This window comes from Engystomops pustulosus, chromosome 3 (genome assembly GCF_040894005.1).
Source record: "Engystomops pustulosus chromosome 3, aEngPut4.maternal, whole genome shotgun sequence".
NCBI lineage: Eukaryota > Metazoa > Chordata > Amphibia > Anura > Leptodactylidae > Engystomops > Engystomops pustulosus.
In genome coordinates this window covers 98,463,552-98,480,589 of record NC_092413.1, presented here as the reverse complement: position 1 = coordinate 98,480,589, position 17,038 = coordinate 98,463,552, and the positions used below count along the sequence as shown (strand labels likewise).

The 17,038-nt window shown below is 38.7% G+C and overlaps 1 protein-coding gene across 22 annotated transcripts in view; it reads right to left on the bottom strand.

Moving 5' to 3' along the window:
* Positions 1–17,038, bottom strand: part of PTPRK (protein tyrosine phosphatase receptor type K) — a 233,579-nt gene that overhangs the window by 135,301 nt on the left and 81,240 nt on the right. For all 22 annotated transcript variants that reach the window (XM_072141567.1, XM_072141570.1, XM_072141572.1 and 19 more), the window contains exons 4-5: positions 6,544–6,625; positions 3,539–3,654 (exon numbers count right to left, since the gene is read on the bottom strand). In XM_072141567.1, the coding sequence (XP_071997668.1) occupies positions 3,539–3,654; positions 6,544–6,625 (198 nt within the window). The remainder of the gene's footprint in view (positions 1–3,538; positions 3,655–6,543; positions 6,626–17,038) is intronic.

Below are 17,038 nucleotides of genomic sequence, written 5' to 3'. Positions count from 1 at the left end.
AGAAGGAAGGGAGGGAGAGAGAGAGTAGGAAAGGAGGGAGGTAGGGAGAGAGAGAGTAGGAAAGGAGGGAGGTAGGGAGAGAGAGAGAGAGAGAGAGAAGGAAAGGAGGTAGGTAGGTAGGGAGAGAGAGAGTAGGAAAGGAGGGAGGTAGGTAGGGAGAGAGAGAAGGAAAGGAGGGAGGGAGGGTGGATGGGATGGGATGAGGGTGGATGGGATGAGGGTGGGGCAGTGTAATGGGAGCATGGATGGGGTTCTAGTAACAACCCCCAGAGCCCTTCTGGTTCATTAGCATATTTTTTTAAAATTTAGTTAGAAGGAAGGAGGCCATGGATAACAAATATAAGAAGATCACCATAGTTACAGTGCCTGGTTCTATCAGTATATGCTCCTGGTTTATCATGATGGATTTTGATAGTAGATTTCATGTAACACTTCCACTTTTTTTATGCCAGAGATTGAAACGGACAAAAAAAGCAGATTGTTATCTGAGGTATCCAGACTGCATTCACATGTAGCATTTACACTACGGTTTGAAACACAGTACAACAGCTGAGGAGAGGAGATTTGCATTTAGAAAACGCAATTTAAATACAGACAGTCCCCGGGTTACGTACAAGATGGGGTCCGGAGGTTTGTTCTTAAAGAGAACCCGTCATGCAAAATAACCCCCCTAAACTAAATATATTTTCATAAACTGCCATTAGAGAGCATTGCCTCTATCCCTTCATTGTCCCTCTACATGCCTGTAAACCTAAGCAATGAGGTCCTAAAGCTGTATGCAAATGACCTGTGACATGTCCAATGAAGCATTAGCATATTCAAGCTGTCCACTCTATTCATGAGTGGGAGGCACAGCCACACCCCCAGTGCTTGATTGACAGCGTGTATAATGATGTGAGGCTGTATAATGATGTGCTTCCTGGTGCTGGTGGCAACGCCCCCTGCAACCTGTGTGTGCATGTGTGTGTATATAGGAGAGATACAGCAGCTCCAGGATGCAGCCATGTTACAGCAGAACATGTCAGATTCATGTGTAGCTGATGTCTGTGTCTCTCACATGTGTATTAGGAGGAGAGAACATGTCAGATTCATGTGTATTTGATGTCTGTGTCTCTGTGTATTAGGAGGATGCAGCATGTCAGCAGATGCAGCATGTCAGCAGATGCAGCACACACACTAGACATGCTTTTCTATACATTACACACAGACATGAGCAGGGGGAGGAGAGGGGAGGGGTAACAGGGGTGACATCACTGCCTCTGACCATGTGACCAGCCTCATTTACATGATAAAGAATAGATGATTTTACAATGAATAATGTATGAAATAACTAGATAAAGGCTGGGATGGGATCCTTGTGAGCTGCTCCAACAGGTAGAGGTGACAGGACTAGAGACATGATGACAGGTGTTCTTTAAGTTGAATTTGTATGTCGAAACTGTATATTTTATAATTGTATATCCTGACAAAAAAAAATTTGGCCCCAGTGACAATTGGAGTTTAAACATTTTTTGCTGTAATGGGACCAAGGATTATTAATAAAGCTTCATTACAGACGCCTTACAGCTGATCATTGCAGTCTGGGACTATAGTAAATCATTCAGAGAGCTTCACCAGAGGTCAGAGGGGTCTGTCTGTAACTATGGGTTGTCTGTAAGTCGGGTGTCCTTAAGTAGGGGACTGCCTGTAGTGTCAAGCACAACATACACTAAACCAAGTAATTCTTGACATGGAAGTCTACTAAATCTTCTAATTCTTTCCATTTCTCACTTTTTCTAGGTTTTCTTTCCTTTACAACTCCTCTTACTATAAAAGGTGGCAGAAAATATCTATAGTGTAACCTATATGTTGCCCCAATTCCTGCATTAGCCATCATCCGAAGATGGAGCATAGAAGCAAATTTAAATGGTTGTCCATTTTTTTTAATAGCGGAGACAGATTAGAAAAAATAACAAAAGAGCATTCACCCCCCCACTTCTGTCAATCACAGCACCTCCTGTCATCCAGTCTGTGAACAGAGGTATATAGCCTTTAACACCTTGTCAGACAGAAATGGCGAGGATTCCTATATTTCGTGCTTCCTTTCAAGCATTTCCTTCTAGGTTCCCTTTAATCCACAGGTGTGACAAACAGGTATAACACCTAATGAGCACAACAACAGAAGGAACTATTTTCATAGTTTGCTGGCTGCCACGGTTTGAAGAATGCCAGTATATTTCAATGAGCCTGAAATGGAATGTGATCCCTGCCTGTTGTGCTCATTCCTCTGTAGTACATCCACCCACTTTAATTGTGAGAACCTGATGCAATTCACAGCTGTCAAATGGAATGAGTTCCAGTCTGCTCCTTCACCAGCCAGAGAGCTCTTGTGTACTGAGCAATCACATTACAGATCATCCACAAGGGATCTCTCTGCAGCTAAACTGAAACATAGCAGATTGTTTCTGCACGGCTACCAGACATGATATGATTCAGGTACATTAAAAGCATACCGCAGAGAAGACAGGGATGGACAGCTTGGTGAGCCGATAGTCATAGCTTTACTCTAATAATGTTTTACCATATGTCATCTTTGCCATGAAGAAAACCCAAATCAGCTTGATGGCATTTAGGGCTACTGTAAAAGTATGCCTGTGCTTTACTGCAACATATAGGTACAGTATTTTTCTGCCTATAAGGCGCACCGGACTATAAGGCGCATTAGTCCGATGCGCCTTATATATGTAATAATTCCATATATAAGGCGCATCGGACTATAAGGCGCGGGGTCCGGGGGCGTGGCGGAGGTCCGGGGGGCGGAGCGGAGACCCGACGGGACGCAACGCGGAGAAGAGACGCGACCCGAAGACGAGACCCGACGAGACGCGGCGAAGGTGAGTGGGGAAGGTGAGGGGGAGGTGGAGGAGGGCAGCGGACCATACTTACATAGGTCCCCGCTACCGGAGACAGCAGATCTCCAGCGGGAACTGCAGACCACGCGGCAGAAGTTGTTCGTGCCGCGTGGTCTGCAGTTCCCGCTGGAGATCTGCTGTCTCCGGTCTCCGGTAGCGGGGACCTATGTAAGTATGGTCCGCTGCCCAGCGCCATACATAGGGCGCACCGGACTATAAGGCGCACTTTGGATTTCCACGGAAATCCAAGGCTTTTAAGTGCGCCTTATAGTCCGGAAAATACCGTATTGTCTAAAAACATGGGTATGACAAAAAGTGGTAAGAGAATCTAGACCTGGTACTGTTACATTAACAACTTGTTCCTTCCTTTTTCTATACATTGGAATATTAGTCACATTATAGTTTTCTACATAAAAGCTACTCCTGGAGGTCTCCAGCTTTTACACTTGGTAGGCTCTGTAAACTCCTGGCTTGGAGTATAAGCCTAGTTTTTCAGCACAAAAAAATGTACTGAAAACCCAAACTCGGCTTATACCCGAGTAAAACAAATATAGGTTTTACCAGGTTTTTGTGGTAAAATTAGGGGCCTCGGCTTATACTCGAGTATATACGGTAATTCAAAGAAACATGAATAGACGGCCTTTTACCTGAAGCCACAGCTTATTATTTACTGCATCTCTTCCAGTGGCAATACACTGAAACGTAGCATTCTGACCAGCATTCACCTCCACATCCCCCAGTCTCAAGAAGTGAGGGGATTTATCTGTGAAAACAGAGAGCAGAAGAATGTGAAGAGTCAGCAAAAAGATTTCATTGTCCAAGTAATAATTTCCATACTGTAATGTTTCTAAAATGCAATATAGTAACAATGAGCAGAGAGAAATCTTACAGGCCAGGCAATTTATTTATACCACATGCAATTCATCTAGGGCCCATGTGGTGTAGTACATATAACTATAAAATTGTGAAGGAAGGTCCTGGGCAAGTTGTGAAATAATTTTATAGTTTCACCAGTTAAAATAGTCTCCATAAGTCTTAACCAAACAGTATTCAGCAACAAGATCAAACTGTAACATCATCCACTGGTGCTCCTTTTATGCAGTTAAAGAAAAATTGATCTGTCTTTATTTGTATGGCAAACCCCAAGGGTTTGGTTGTAAGCAGGAGCAATTACTATGTGACAATTATTAAAATATCCTTTTAATAGAGTGGAGAAACCGGATGGTTGGTACATGCCCTCTTAGCAGTACCAGGGTACAAATTTAACCTTAAACCGTGCACGACTTGAGTAATAAATGAAAGCTTGTTGTTTCCAGAGCATGTAATTAAAAGAGCTTCATTAGTATCCTGCTCTGTCTTAGTAATAGAGAGAGATCAATATCACTATTATCACTAACTGAGTGCATTCATAAGCACCATGTCAACATACAGTGGCCCATCTTTTACCTATAATACTCGCATTACCATTTGATTTAGAATTTAGAAACATCAATTTGTGAAAGTGAACCTAAAAAACAAAAAACTTTTTTGCTCTGGGTCAATACATACAAAGCTGTAAAAATTGTGTTTTTTTTTCATAAATGACCTTCATTTGCATAATGAAATCCTTTTTTGGGGGAAAAAAACCCTTTTCCATTATCGTCCATTAACTTTTGAATTTATAGTCAAACTGGCTGTGATTGGGCTTATTTTCTGTGTAAAGACCTGTAGTAATGGATCCATTTGGGGTTTACAAAGCTTTTTGACAATTTAATATAATTTTATATGTCATGGAGGATTAAAAATCTCAATTTGGGAACAGTTTTTCCTTTTTTATCATATGGGATATAAACTATTATAGTTTGTTTTTTGTTATTTTAAAACCTGGGTTGGAACTAGTCTGTGTGATTGTCCGTTTTGTTTTTAAAGGGGTACTTATGTATTATACGGTCAGTTTCTAATCTCTGGCATGGCCTAATAGAAGGACACTACAGGCAAACCAGCGGTCCCTCAGAGGACCCCTGGGCTGCCTGTGACATCATCTGCACGCAGCAATTGCTACTGCTGTGTTTAGTTGGGGTTAAAACACCCAGGATCGCAAGTGCTGGGACTGGGCCAAATGTCCTACAATATTATTTAGATGCAGCGCACTAGAAAGGTACATCTGCAAGATTTTCTTTAAAGGACATCTTCCATCAGTTTAGTGATGTGTTCGAGGAAGTACTTCTTTTATTATAACTATGTCCTGTGATAGGGGAAATATAGAACAGTTATGAAACTTATAATAGTTATGCAATTTACCCTGGGGTGCTCAGGCTACATCACCCAAGGGCCTCAGGGAGCCTAGTATTTTAATGTATGCACACCTCCCCCATAGTGCTAGCGGCTATCGCTTAGAAATCTATGCTTACCTATGCTTATAAAGATGTTATGGTTTGAACATTTCGCTTCATTGTGATTTATTATGGTTAGTAGGAACAGAAATTACTTGCTTTTGTTTTTCTATGATTATTTTAGCTTTAAGGGTTTTCCGTTGAAAGAAAATTCACAAATTTCAATCCCCTAGTGATGTTTACACAAAATCATTTTTAACGGCTTAATTTACAATTTTACTCAGTTTTATTGCCGTTTTAGCTCCTATCACTCAGTGATGGTCAGTGCAAAATTCCAGAATGTGGGTGGGGACTCTCTAAGCAGACACCCTACGATCCCCCTATTGCTGTGAGATGCTGTGTGTTGACAAAGTGGTTAGATAATCAGACTCAAAGTTTTAATACACTTTTACTTAGTTTCTTAACAGATAGTTTAGAGATGTTATTCAGTAAGATGAGATCCATGAGATGCATATAATACAATGACATTCTCAGCTCTGCTGTTCCTCTCTCCCCTGGATAAAGACCCTATCTCTAGCTTGTAAAGCAAGTCTCCTTGCACTGCTGTTTGCTGGCTCAGTCTCGAAGTCTGTGCTTGTCTTGGAATGCAGGGGGGAGTGGCCAATGTAGAGAGGAGCTCAGTGCAGCATCAGACAGAAGAACAATCTGTTCTGCCCGACTGTAGATTTCTGATTTACGGTTGGATTCTGCAGCAACTGAAATTGCGTACACTAGGACTGATAGAGACAGGTTGGAATTAAATCTGTGAAATACGGTATATTTGTTAACATTGAATTAGAGATTGTGTTATTTTGTTATCCTAAGTATACTTAAGAATCTTGTCTCCATGGAAATACTCCTTTAAGAGTTTGTGGGTTTTTTTTAACTGTTATATTGGGTAACGGAGTAGATATGACAAACAGTGGTCATCAAGTTGGAGTGAAATAGGTAAAACAACCCCTATAATCAAATTGTTAGAGGAGTTTATGTGGCATCTAAAAGGTGCCTAGCAGTGTATCCTCAACTCAAACTATCCAATTAAGAGCCAGCACAAATAAGACATTTATTCTTTTAATTAAGGATTAGCACTCATTTACTAAGGTCTCCTTTCACAGTTGAGATTAGTCAGTAATTAATGTAGAAAGCACATCATTTTCCGCAAGAAGAACAACAAACAAAAGAGGTTTAATCACTGTTGTTTCTGTGGCATTGTCTTATAGATGTATCAATGTACATAATATAAAACAGCTGCACAAGTGTCACCGGCCATACACAGATAGGAAAAACAAAGTCATCCTTACCACATGGGTAGCTTAAGACTTGGATGTCATCTAAGGCAATGTATCCCCCTCTGCCGCCTGAGGCTTCAGCCTCAAAGATTACCTGCCATGAGACATGAAAAAGAAGATTTTTAACAACACGTCTGTCATACAGTCAGTATTCCTGCAGTACACTACTTCATAACAATTCACAAAGAAAAACACTACATAAATATATAACTATTTTTTGCCATGCTAATAATACCAGACAATCGTTGTACAAAATGGTGTACTTACAATACATAAGTTTTTACAGGTTGAAAATAAATTTTGAAGTTAAAGCAATAAAATGTGCAAAACAGGTTGTGAGTGGTTGTGCCTTCTAGAGCATGTAAAGAAATGCAAGAAACCCATTTTTTTTTTTTTTTTTTTAAATAGAGAACACACTGTGCACAGAACTGCACACAGTAATGTGCATTGCGGTATCAAAGTCAATTTCTAATCTAAGCAGTCAGGTAAAATGATTGTGAAGAACTTATAGTGAATTATGATACTATAATGCTACGCTGCACTCAAATCTGGACACTCAATAAGAATGTCTTTCTTTTGTTCAGCTCTTTTCCCTCATTCAATCTTTTTAGCCCTGAAGGAAGCCATTTTCACACATACATCTGTTGTAAAAGCAGTCTGGGGAAGAGTGGACTTATAAATATGCAGAGCATGGTATGCATAACTCATCAGCAGAGATACAAAAACACTTCATTCTACCAAAGGAGCCAACTAGAACCAAGCACATTTTATACTACGGTATTTAAAAAACAGACCATACAGTTATTATAAAGGATAATAAGACAGTTTAAATAAATAGTCACAGAATAAATATATATATATATATATATATATATATATATATATATATATATATATATAGATATATATATAGTAACAGCTGAATGCTCTTGCATGCATTCCATGTTTTCTGTAAGGAACAGTAGGGGTTATGGATTGTAAATAAAGGCGGTCCCCTACTTAAAAACACTTGACTTACATACGCCCCCTAGTTACAAACGGACCTCTGGATGTTGGTAATTTATTGTACTTTAGCCCCAGGTTACAGTGATCAGCTGTAACAGCTATCACAGGTGTCTGTAATGAAGCTTTTATGTTATTCCTGGTTCTTAGGACAACCCAGCATTTTTAAAATCCAATTGTCACAAAAATTTTTGGCTGGGGCCACAAAACATATCTTGTACGTAACCCGGCGACTGCCTGTACATAGAATGTATAAAAGTTTAGTGGACTGTTATCCTCCATAATGGACAGAGCAGGTATACATAAATACTTTTAATCACCGAGTACGATCACCTGGCCGTGCTTGTAGCAGAGTAAGTCTTCATGTTGTTTTCATCTCATACATTGGTAAAATACACAGTCGATAGTGTCAATCACTTTGTAGGGTTACCCAATAAGCCCCTTAGCATAGAAAGTGGAAAGAAATATTTGAAAATTAATGAATATATTGAAAAGCCAGTCTACCTGCCAATATCTGGCCACAAACAAACTGCGGTTTGTAGCCCGATATTGTGAGTTACACTTTCTTGTTAGCTATTATTCATTAATTTCTTTCTTCTTTCTATGCTAAGAGGTATATTGGGTGAACCTACTCAGAGATTGAGAGTATTGACCGTGATTTATCAGTGTTCGAGATGACAACAGAAAAAGCCTGCCTGTGCCACAATCATGGCCAGGAATAGGGCCTGCTCTATCACTTGGATAATACATCAGGCTGTGGAAACCATGGCCATGTGCATGTACCCCAATAGTGGAACTTTTCAAGAAAAACTATATTTTGATCTGCTCAGCTCTATATATTGACTAACCTGTGTGTATGTATATATTTGTGTATAGGTGTACGTGTATATATGTGTGTGTATGCGAGTGTACACTTGTGTGTTTATGTATATTTATTTCAATTCATAGGTTGGATGTAGATAAATTAAAAGGAAAATGTTATTGGCATTAAAATGGCAGATATTTTAAAAGCCGGAAAAGGTTGGTATAAAATTGTGCATTTACAAGTATGCATTTTCTCTAGCCATTAATAAAAGTTGCGCGTGTAAATAAACTGCAGGCTTGTTTCTGAACACAATGGCCCAGGCTTGCTCCATGTAATTCCTAAGTGACCCCTGGGCAATTATTACAAAGCAACAACAAAAAAATCAATTTCACATATGTTAATTATTCCTTCCAGCACAATCGCAGAGGATCTGGCCCTCAATTTACACATTTTAAAAAGGAAAACTAAATGTATTAACAGCTTTAAAAATAATTCAAGTGCAAATACCCATAAGTCTACAAATATACAAGTTGCCGTAAATGGTAAAAATAAATCATTGGCTTAATAATGATGTAAATGTAAAGATTTTCTCCAAAGTCAAACAGTTATTTGATATTTTTTTGTGACAAATGATATCAGAATACAGTTTATTTAGAAAATCATAGACTTTTTTCTCTGATGAGACACAAGTTAGAATAACATTGTATTTACACACAAAAATTTCTCTTATATGAAAGGGATGGCTATAAATATATACCATACATTGTTAACAATATAGAACTACTCACAATGTTAAGACCCATGAGCAACTGCAGTCCAAGAAAAACACTCTAGAGCAGTGGTGGCGAACCTATGGCACGGGTGCCAGAGGTGGCACTCGGAGCCCTCTCTATGGGCACCCAGGCTTTCACCCCAACACAGACTTCGCCAGACAGGACTCAAGGCCTCTTGCAGTCCCAGGCAGACCAGGACCCTAGAAGGAAGCTACAATGATAACCAAAGCTTTTTCTCCTTCTTTGTACTGTATTGGTGTCCTCAAGTGCCTATACAATTTAATGTGACAGAGCAGGGAGTAATAAGTTACTGTTTAAATTGACGCATCGGCACGTTGTGAAAAAAATTAGTGGGTTTTGGATGTAGTTTGGGCACCCGGTGTCTAAAAGGTTTGCCATCACTGCTCTAGAGGGATCGCCAGGACCAAATCATGTATGACTGGAGCGTACTGACATGTCCAGTACAGTGATAGAGATTTCCTGGGCTGTACATCCTATTGCACAGATTTTTTTTTTTTTTTGTTGGACAGCACTGTGGGCATGTGGCCTTAAATTTAAAAGCTTTCAAGCCAAGCATATCTGTCCTATAAATTAAGTATTGGAATATTCATTGAAAATCATCAACACAAAAGTAGACCTGGTCAAACAAGCTTTAGACTTTCCATAGAACTACTCAAAATGGCTCTGCCATCAATATTTTAGGAAAAATAATCACATTCATAACCCAAGCATCAAAAATAAAAAAATAAAAATCTAAATGCTATTGAGACCAATTTGAAAGGTTTTCAAAATGCATAGTCCGTTCTGAAGATTCAGCGAATAAGTGGTCTGTTTACGGTAGATATCACTAATGCCAATTTGGTACTCCACATAAAACAGAACAGTTGATTGAGGTAAGCTGATGGTTTTTTCCTAAATGTACCCAACAAAGTATAATTCTACTGAAAGGTGGTGTTGCTGGAAGAATGCAAATGTATGTGATGTCCCTGACGTATGCCAAATTCCATTTTACATGTGCCTTCCTACACCACTGGTAATACCATTATAAGAACTATTTTGTGTTTTTTTAAGTTGTTATATGCCTCCAGAAGAACCATTTACACACAATTTTACCCAGACAGAATACCCCCCTTTTCCCTTGTACATTATCATATTCTAAGAACCATAAGTTTCACTTATTTTAGCTAAAAATACCCATAAGAGGGCTTGTTTCTTGCAAGACAATGTCTCTCAACAACATTTAGCAATTAGTTATTTATTTTTTTAATTATTTTAGGAGTGGAGGAAATGGCGTGGAAAAAGCAATTCTACTATTAAGTTTCTCAAAATTCAATATAATAATAGCAACATGTTGAAGGGGTTGTCTAATTTTTATTCTTGCTTGTATATATTGACAACACGCAGACCACATATCAATTAGCTGTTTGTCATGCTGGAGCTGAAAGGAGATTGCTCAGTGCTTTATCTATTGGACATAAGCAGTTAATACTCTCATTAAAGTGAATGGGAGCAACGGCAGCAGTTACAGAGCTTGGCCACTACACAGTATACAGAATAATCCACTTTGTTTTCTTGACATGTGGCATGCCTTTATAGACTGTCTTTTTTTTTTAACCATACTACCTATGCATCTATGCATATGTTGTGTTTTGGGCCCCAAGCGGAACTTATATGGTGCCCATGTGCAACACGCCAACGCCCAGTTTCATCAACTTGGTTGGTTATTTGGATAACATCCAGAAAAAATTTAAATACAAAATATCTTTGATATACAGGAATATAGGAATATATACCAACATGAGTAAAACAGCAGGATTTTAAGTTTAATTTCATAACTTGTATATATGCTAATGCACATTATAAAATTGTAAATGACAACTATAAAGGAACACTGATCAAAATTAGAGAATATTTTCAGATAACTGGGCATTAATGGCATTAATATGGCACCTGGTGCTAATTTCCTTAATTATCTGACAAGCCCTATCTGGCAGCATTCCAAATAAAGGCCAAAGGGGGTGATCCAATCGGCCATAGCAAGAGAAGTTGGCATTTAAATATTTTTGTGATGTATTTATTCATCGAAAGACAAATGAAAGAGGGAGAATCTCTATGGGTAATTGTTTCAACACTAAAGCTGGTATTGCTCACCAGTTCAGCACTGAACAGGGTAAAGATCCGTCTCATCAAACAGTGTCACAAGGCTTAAATAGGTTAGCCACTCTTTAACATAAATTGCCTATGTGCCTTTACTGACTTAATAATAATCCCTGAACGCTCACCAATTCATTCATCATCCCCAATGCTTGCTTTATTGCCTTCTTTAGACTGTGCGCTCTGCATAGACATGTACACAAAGATCCTACCATGATCAATAGGAGGGACCTGCAGCAGGAGACAATGAATCATCCTGCTGTCCCTGTCTTTTTTTTATTGAAAAAAAAAAAAAAAAATGGCCAACCCCTTAAGAGCATTTGCGCTGAGAGGCCACTCCGCAGTGACCAAACCTTTCATTATCAGAAAGAAATAAAAGGCTAGACTCACCTTTGCAGAGAAGCATATTGTGTGGACAGAGGAGTTCACAGTTCATTTTATTTCGGTTTAATTTATTTGGGTCTGATGGCAAAGTTAATAAGGTTCTGATACACACTTGTAATCAAATAATGTGGTTCCTCCCTTGTGTTCGTTACTCAGCCAGCAATTTTCATGCAGAACAATGTCACACAACAAAACAGGTAAAGCAGTTTCTTGAATCAATAAATTGGTCAGAGATCTGATTCTTAGGCTACATGCACACGATGTATGCCCGCCGTACCGTAGCATGGCGGGCATACATCAGTGCTGCGGAGAGAAGCAGGGGAAGAGCACAGCTCACCCCCGCCCCTCTCCATAGGCATATACAGTGCGCAGCGCCGTATCATGTAGAAAGACAGAACATGTGCTGCACCGTACCGCTCCCGTACAGGGCTGTGAGCCCATAGAAGTGTATGGGGGGCGTATGTCGGCCGTATTTAGATCCCCAATACATGTGACTGTAAGCTCTTGCGAGCAGGGACCTCACTCCTTTTGTTCCATATGAATGTTTTGTGCTCTGTCATGTTTTATTATATTTGTATTAGTCCTCTATGATTTGTAAAACGCTATGGAATATGATGGCGCTATATAAATAAAGATTATTATCATTATAAACCCAATAGAAAACCTCTTGAAAATCCTTGCTGACAAAGTTATGGGCAAAAAAATCCACAACAGTCACAGAACTTTGCAAGAGACTGGAAGAAGAGTGGACCAAAATCCCAGATCAGTGTGAGAGACTAGCAAAGTCTTGTGGCTGCAGATGTGCTGAAGTCATTCAGAGCAAAGGCCTAAACACTACTACTGATTGGCGACTGCTACCTTCAGAAAATGTAATTATAATCTTTCTCTGCTCTACAGTCGTTGCTGATCTCTTATTATAATCACCACATTATTCTTTTCAAAATAAAGGGTTTATGTGATATACCATAGTAATTTGGTAAAATACTGCTCTAACGACATGGTGAACCCCTTAAGAGTTTTACCAATGGAGATAACATTATCCTGAAAAAAGATCATACACCGTTCTCTAATTTTGATCTCCTGTGTGAGTATATATACACACACCTATATACACAGTGTGTAGCTCAGTAGACTAGCCAAGCCTTGTACTAAAACATTTTTGGGCACATTTACTTACATATTCGGATAATTCACTAAAAGTGCATTGTCCGTCTATAATGTTGCGTGCAGATTCACTAAGATCATGCGCCGGAAATCATGAATGTGTCGCTTCCCCGCACCAGCCATAAGGAACATGCACAGTCCGACTAAAGCGCAAAGGCCTTAGTAAATATGCCCCGACAAAACTTTTGACTTCTGATCCAAATCATACAGGTTTTCTACAGTACATTCAGCTCTGACAAATCGTAACAAGCATCCACTTTATAAGTGTAGATTTAAACACAGTTTTTAAAGATATTCTTACAAGCATCCCAAGATATTAAAAGACGTTGCAGATGATCGAATAAAACAAAATATCTGGCAATAAAAAGTTCTTTAATAAGGGCCAACAATGCTTTCCGCATAATCCTACAACCCCCGCTTTGAATAAAGCCAGCACAAAGCGTGCAGGCCACTTTAATATTGGGAAGATTAGGAGATCAGACTACTGACATCCATATATGCCCCCTTTTATTTGATTTGTACAACAATCTCATAAACATAACTTCATTTTAGTCTAGTTCTGTGATAGGGATTTCTTATAAAGTGACAAATCTTTAGAGTTTCCAATTATTAAATGTGATCTGTTCCCATTGTTCAGAAGTAATATCACAGCTTAATCCTTTGGTTTTTGTTCATTTTGTAGGCTGCTTGAGCTAGCTGGTTTGAGTTGGCATGGGCTTGAAATCAGAAGGTTACTGCAGTCCAGGACACAAAGGGCAGGAATCTTTATTTATTAGACTGGAAAAATGAAGAATGTGTGAAAGAATACGGGTATGCGTGCGTAGACATTTATGTAGAAGACCTTATGGTACTTGCAGAGAACCTTTTACACAATGGAATTGGATTTCTGCTGCGCAATAGCAGTTTGAACTGTAATGGATCCAGTGGATTAACCCAGTTTAATGGGGTTGATCTGTGTGGGACTACATGCACTATTTTCATGTTGAATCCATGGCTTGAAGTAACTTTTTTTTTTCTATGATCAAGTTTACAAGTCCAAAACAGTCCTTTTCATTTTTTGTGTTTTGTTTTTCACTTTAACATTCGAAGAGCCATAGCTTTTTTTTTTCCATTTACAGAACCACAGGAGGGCTTGTTATCTGCAGCACAAGTTGTACTTCCTAATGGCACCACTGAATATACTGTGCAATGTACTGGAAAGTTGGAAACAAATGTCCAAATTCAGTGAAACTGACAAAGATGCAATATACCGACAGGCTTAGTTTTAGTTTGAATTAAAAGCATAACAGTGCATTACATTAGGTCATGGCATAACATATGCCCCTCGCAGGGGGATCACATAGAACCTACTGGCTTTGTTTTATGGATTTCAAGGTGTGGTCCATTTTTTGTGGGATGCGATCAATATATACAATTATGGGGGCTGTAAAAGCTTGTGATCACTTTTTTTTCAAATAATGGATAACTAAATGTCTGCTTCGACATTTTTTCCCCGTTACAGTTTCACCGCTGTGACTTATTGTTTTTAGATTTCAATCAGGCATTTTGGGACATGGGGAAACCTACCATGTTTATGCTTTTAATTTTTATTTTCTTATTTACAGAAAATGGGCCAATTCAAACATTTTTGTTTTAAACATTTTATTTAATTTCCAAAACAGTATCAGAAACACAGAACAAAACAATGTTATACATGATATTCAGGAGTGGTCAGCATTATGGTATGGCTAATTATATACAGTTCCACAATAGTGCAGTTGCACAATGAACCCAATCTATCTCTTATGATGTGGTAGGAGTAATTTCAACTTAAAGGTTTTTTTATTGTTTTTTAGGCCCCCTAAAGTACTTGAACCTTAGGTAGTCTGATCGCTGATATAATATACTGATCTAGGACTGCATTGCAGCATTCAGGTAATCTGTATTAGATCTGTAAGCTTAACTCCAATTGTGGGGAAAATATTGGAAGGGTTAAACCTGGCTGCTGCCCTTTGGAACAATCCCAGTGTGCACAGTCTCCAAGTGGGCTCTCAGCAATACAAGGCCGCTCTCTGAGCTGATGACCTCCTTTACATACCGCAACCTTGAATTTGCTTCCCAGCTACACTGGAAGAATTTAGGAAATTTGGCTATCAGTAATTTCAAGGTCAATTTCTCTAAATCTGAGGTGCTGAATGTCTCTCTTCCTGGGGCTGAGGCCCACCACCTATCTACCCAGTAATCATTCAAATGGCGACACTCACATTCGCTACCTTGGCATTAACATTCCCAACAGCCCTGTCCTTCCTATATGCATTTAGTCTAGAAAAGTCGACTAAGAGGGGACATGGTTAATCTATATAAATCTATGAATGATTCATACGAAAAGTATGGTGGAAAGTTGTTCCAGGTTAAATCAAAAGACAAGTGGGCACGGTCTCCGTCTGAAGAAAACAAGGTTAAATCACCAGAATTGACACGGCTTTTTATTATGAGAACTGTCAAATCCGCAGAATAGCGCTGGTCACAGTGGGGACAGCTGAGAGTTTCAAGAAGGGTCATGGCGTCTTTTTATACCCAAATAAGATAGATGGGTATGTGATTTAGAATTGTTTCCCTTAAATCCCTTCCCTGGGTGTCAGAATATGGCAATGCAAGGCATTTTAATGCAAGTTTTTTTTTTATTTTTTAAAGGTACCGAGACATCACTCAACAATATAAATTTGTTAACACTGCAATTGTAGTGATCAATAGAATAACAAAAAGGTGTCATCGTGACCGCACATGGAAAGCTATAAAAAAAGCCCATCAGAACATAGTGAAACTGTTTTTATTTGCCAATTCCACCACATTTGGAATTTTTTTCCAGCTCCCCAGTACATGCCATGGTACGCCTAGAAAATAAAATTCGTCTTGCACATAACAAGCCCTTCTATAGCTTTGTAAACAAAAAAAAAAAGGAGTAAAAAATGGAAACACAAAAATACTTGGTCTCAGGGCATTAAACAATCAAGTAATCAATCCCATTGTCCGATTTTAATAAAACCAAACTAAATAACAATGACAACTGACTCAGGGTTTTTAGGCTTGAGGCGTTAAATACATTTGCAAAGTTATGTTGTAGAAGAGAAACCATGAAAAAAAATGTGGTTACACAAGGCAGGAGCAATTACTCTTGTTGAACATCAATCTAGGCAGCTTGGCAGTCTCCACCAAGCTAACATAAGTAACCTGCATGAACCTTCCTTATGACATCAATCAGCAGGCAGCGCCTGGGATGTGACTTTACTTCACAGCTAAGAAGCTTATAAATGCGAGGCACTTCAGCATGCAGACTGGAGAAATTTGCAGTAAACTTCTGTATAAATGTTATTTTGCAGCTAAAGCTTATTTATTGTATAATGGAAAGCTATAACAATATATATTTTTCTGCCATCTATATAATGGACACCAGCCTGGTGCATTTTACCTTCTCCGAAACATTAGAGCAAACCATTGGAAGGAACTGTACTGGTTATAAGTTGATCTTGAAGGGGCGGTCCCATCATAGATATATATGGCATATTAATGGGAGGAGCTATAAATATCTAACAGATTCATGTACCACCTATGGGCATTCCAGTGTGCAAATGATTATGGGAATGATGGTAGATATACAAGTGCAAAAATCTCTGTACTATTGTTACAGTGCTGGTACAGACACTACGTGTGGGTGGGGAGGGGGCACATCAATCAAAGACGTCATCTGTGAATTGCTATATTTACAGCAAGTGCTGGTATTACCTGCAAGCTCACAATTCTACTCTCAATATTTATACACAGAGCTTGGTTCTTGTTTTTAACACCTTAAGGACACAGCCTAAAATGGCCTTCAGGACAAAAACTGATTTTTCAGACCTGACATGTATCATTTTGTTTGATAATAACTTCAGAACACATTAACTTATCTATGTTATTTTGAGGTTGTTTTTTCAGGACACACTGTGCTTTATGTCAGTGGTAAATGTTATTTGATATGATTCATATTTTTTTTATTAAAAAAGAGGAAATGTAGCAAAAGAAAAAAAAAATCTGCAATTTTTCTAATTTAACATGGTTTTTTTTTCAGACAGACAATCTTACCATCCAAATTACTTAATAAATAGCATTTACCATAGCTCTGCATTATATTGTAATAACTTTGTAAACATTCTTACATTTTTCTAGGATGTTAGCAGACTTACAATAGTAACAGCAATTTATAGGA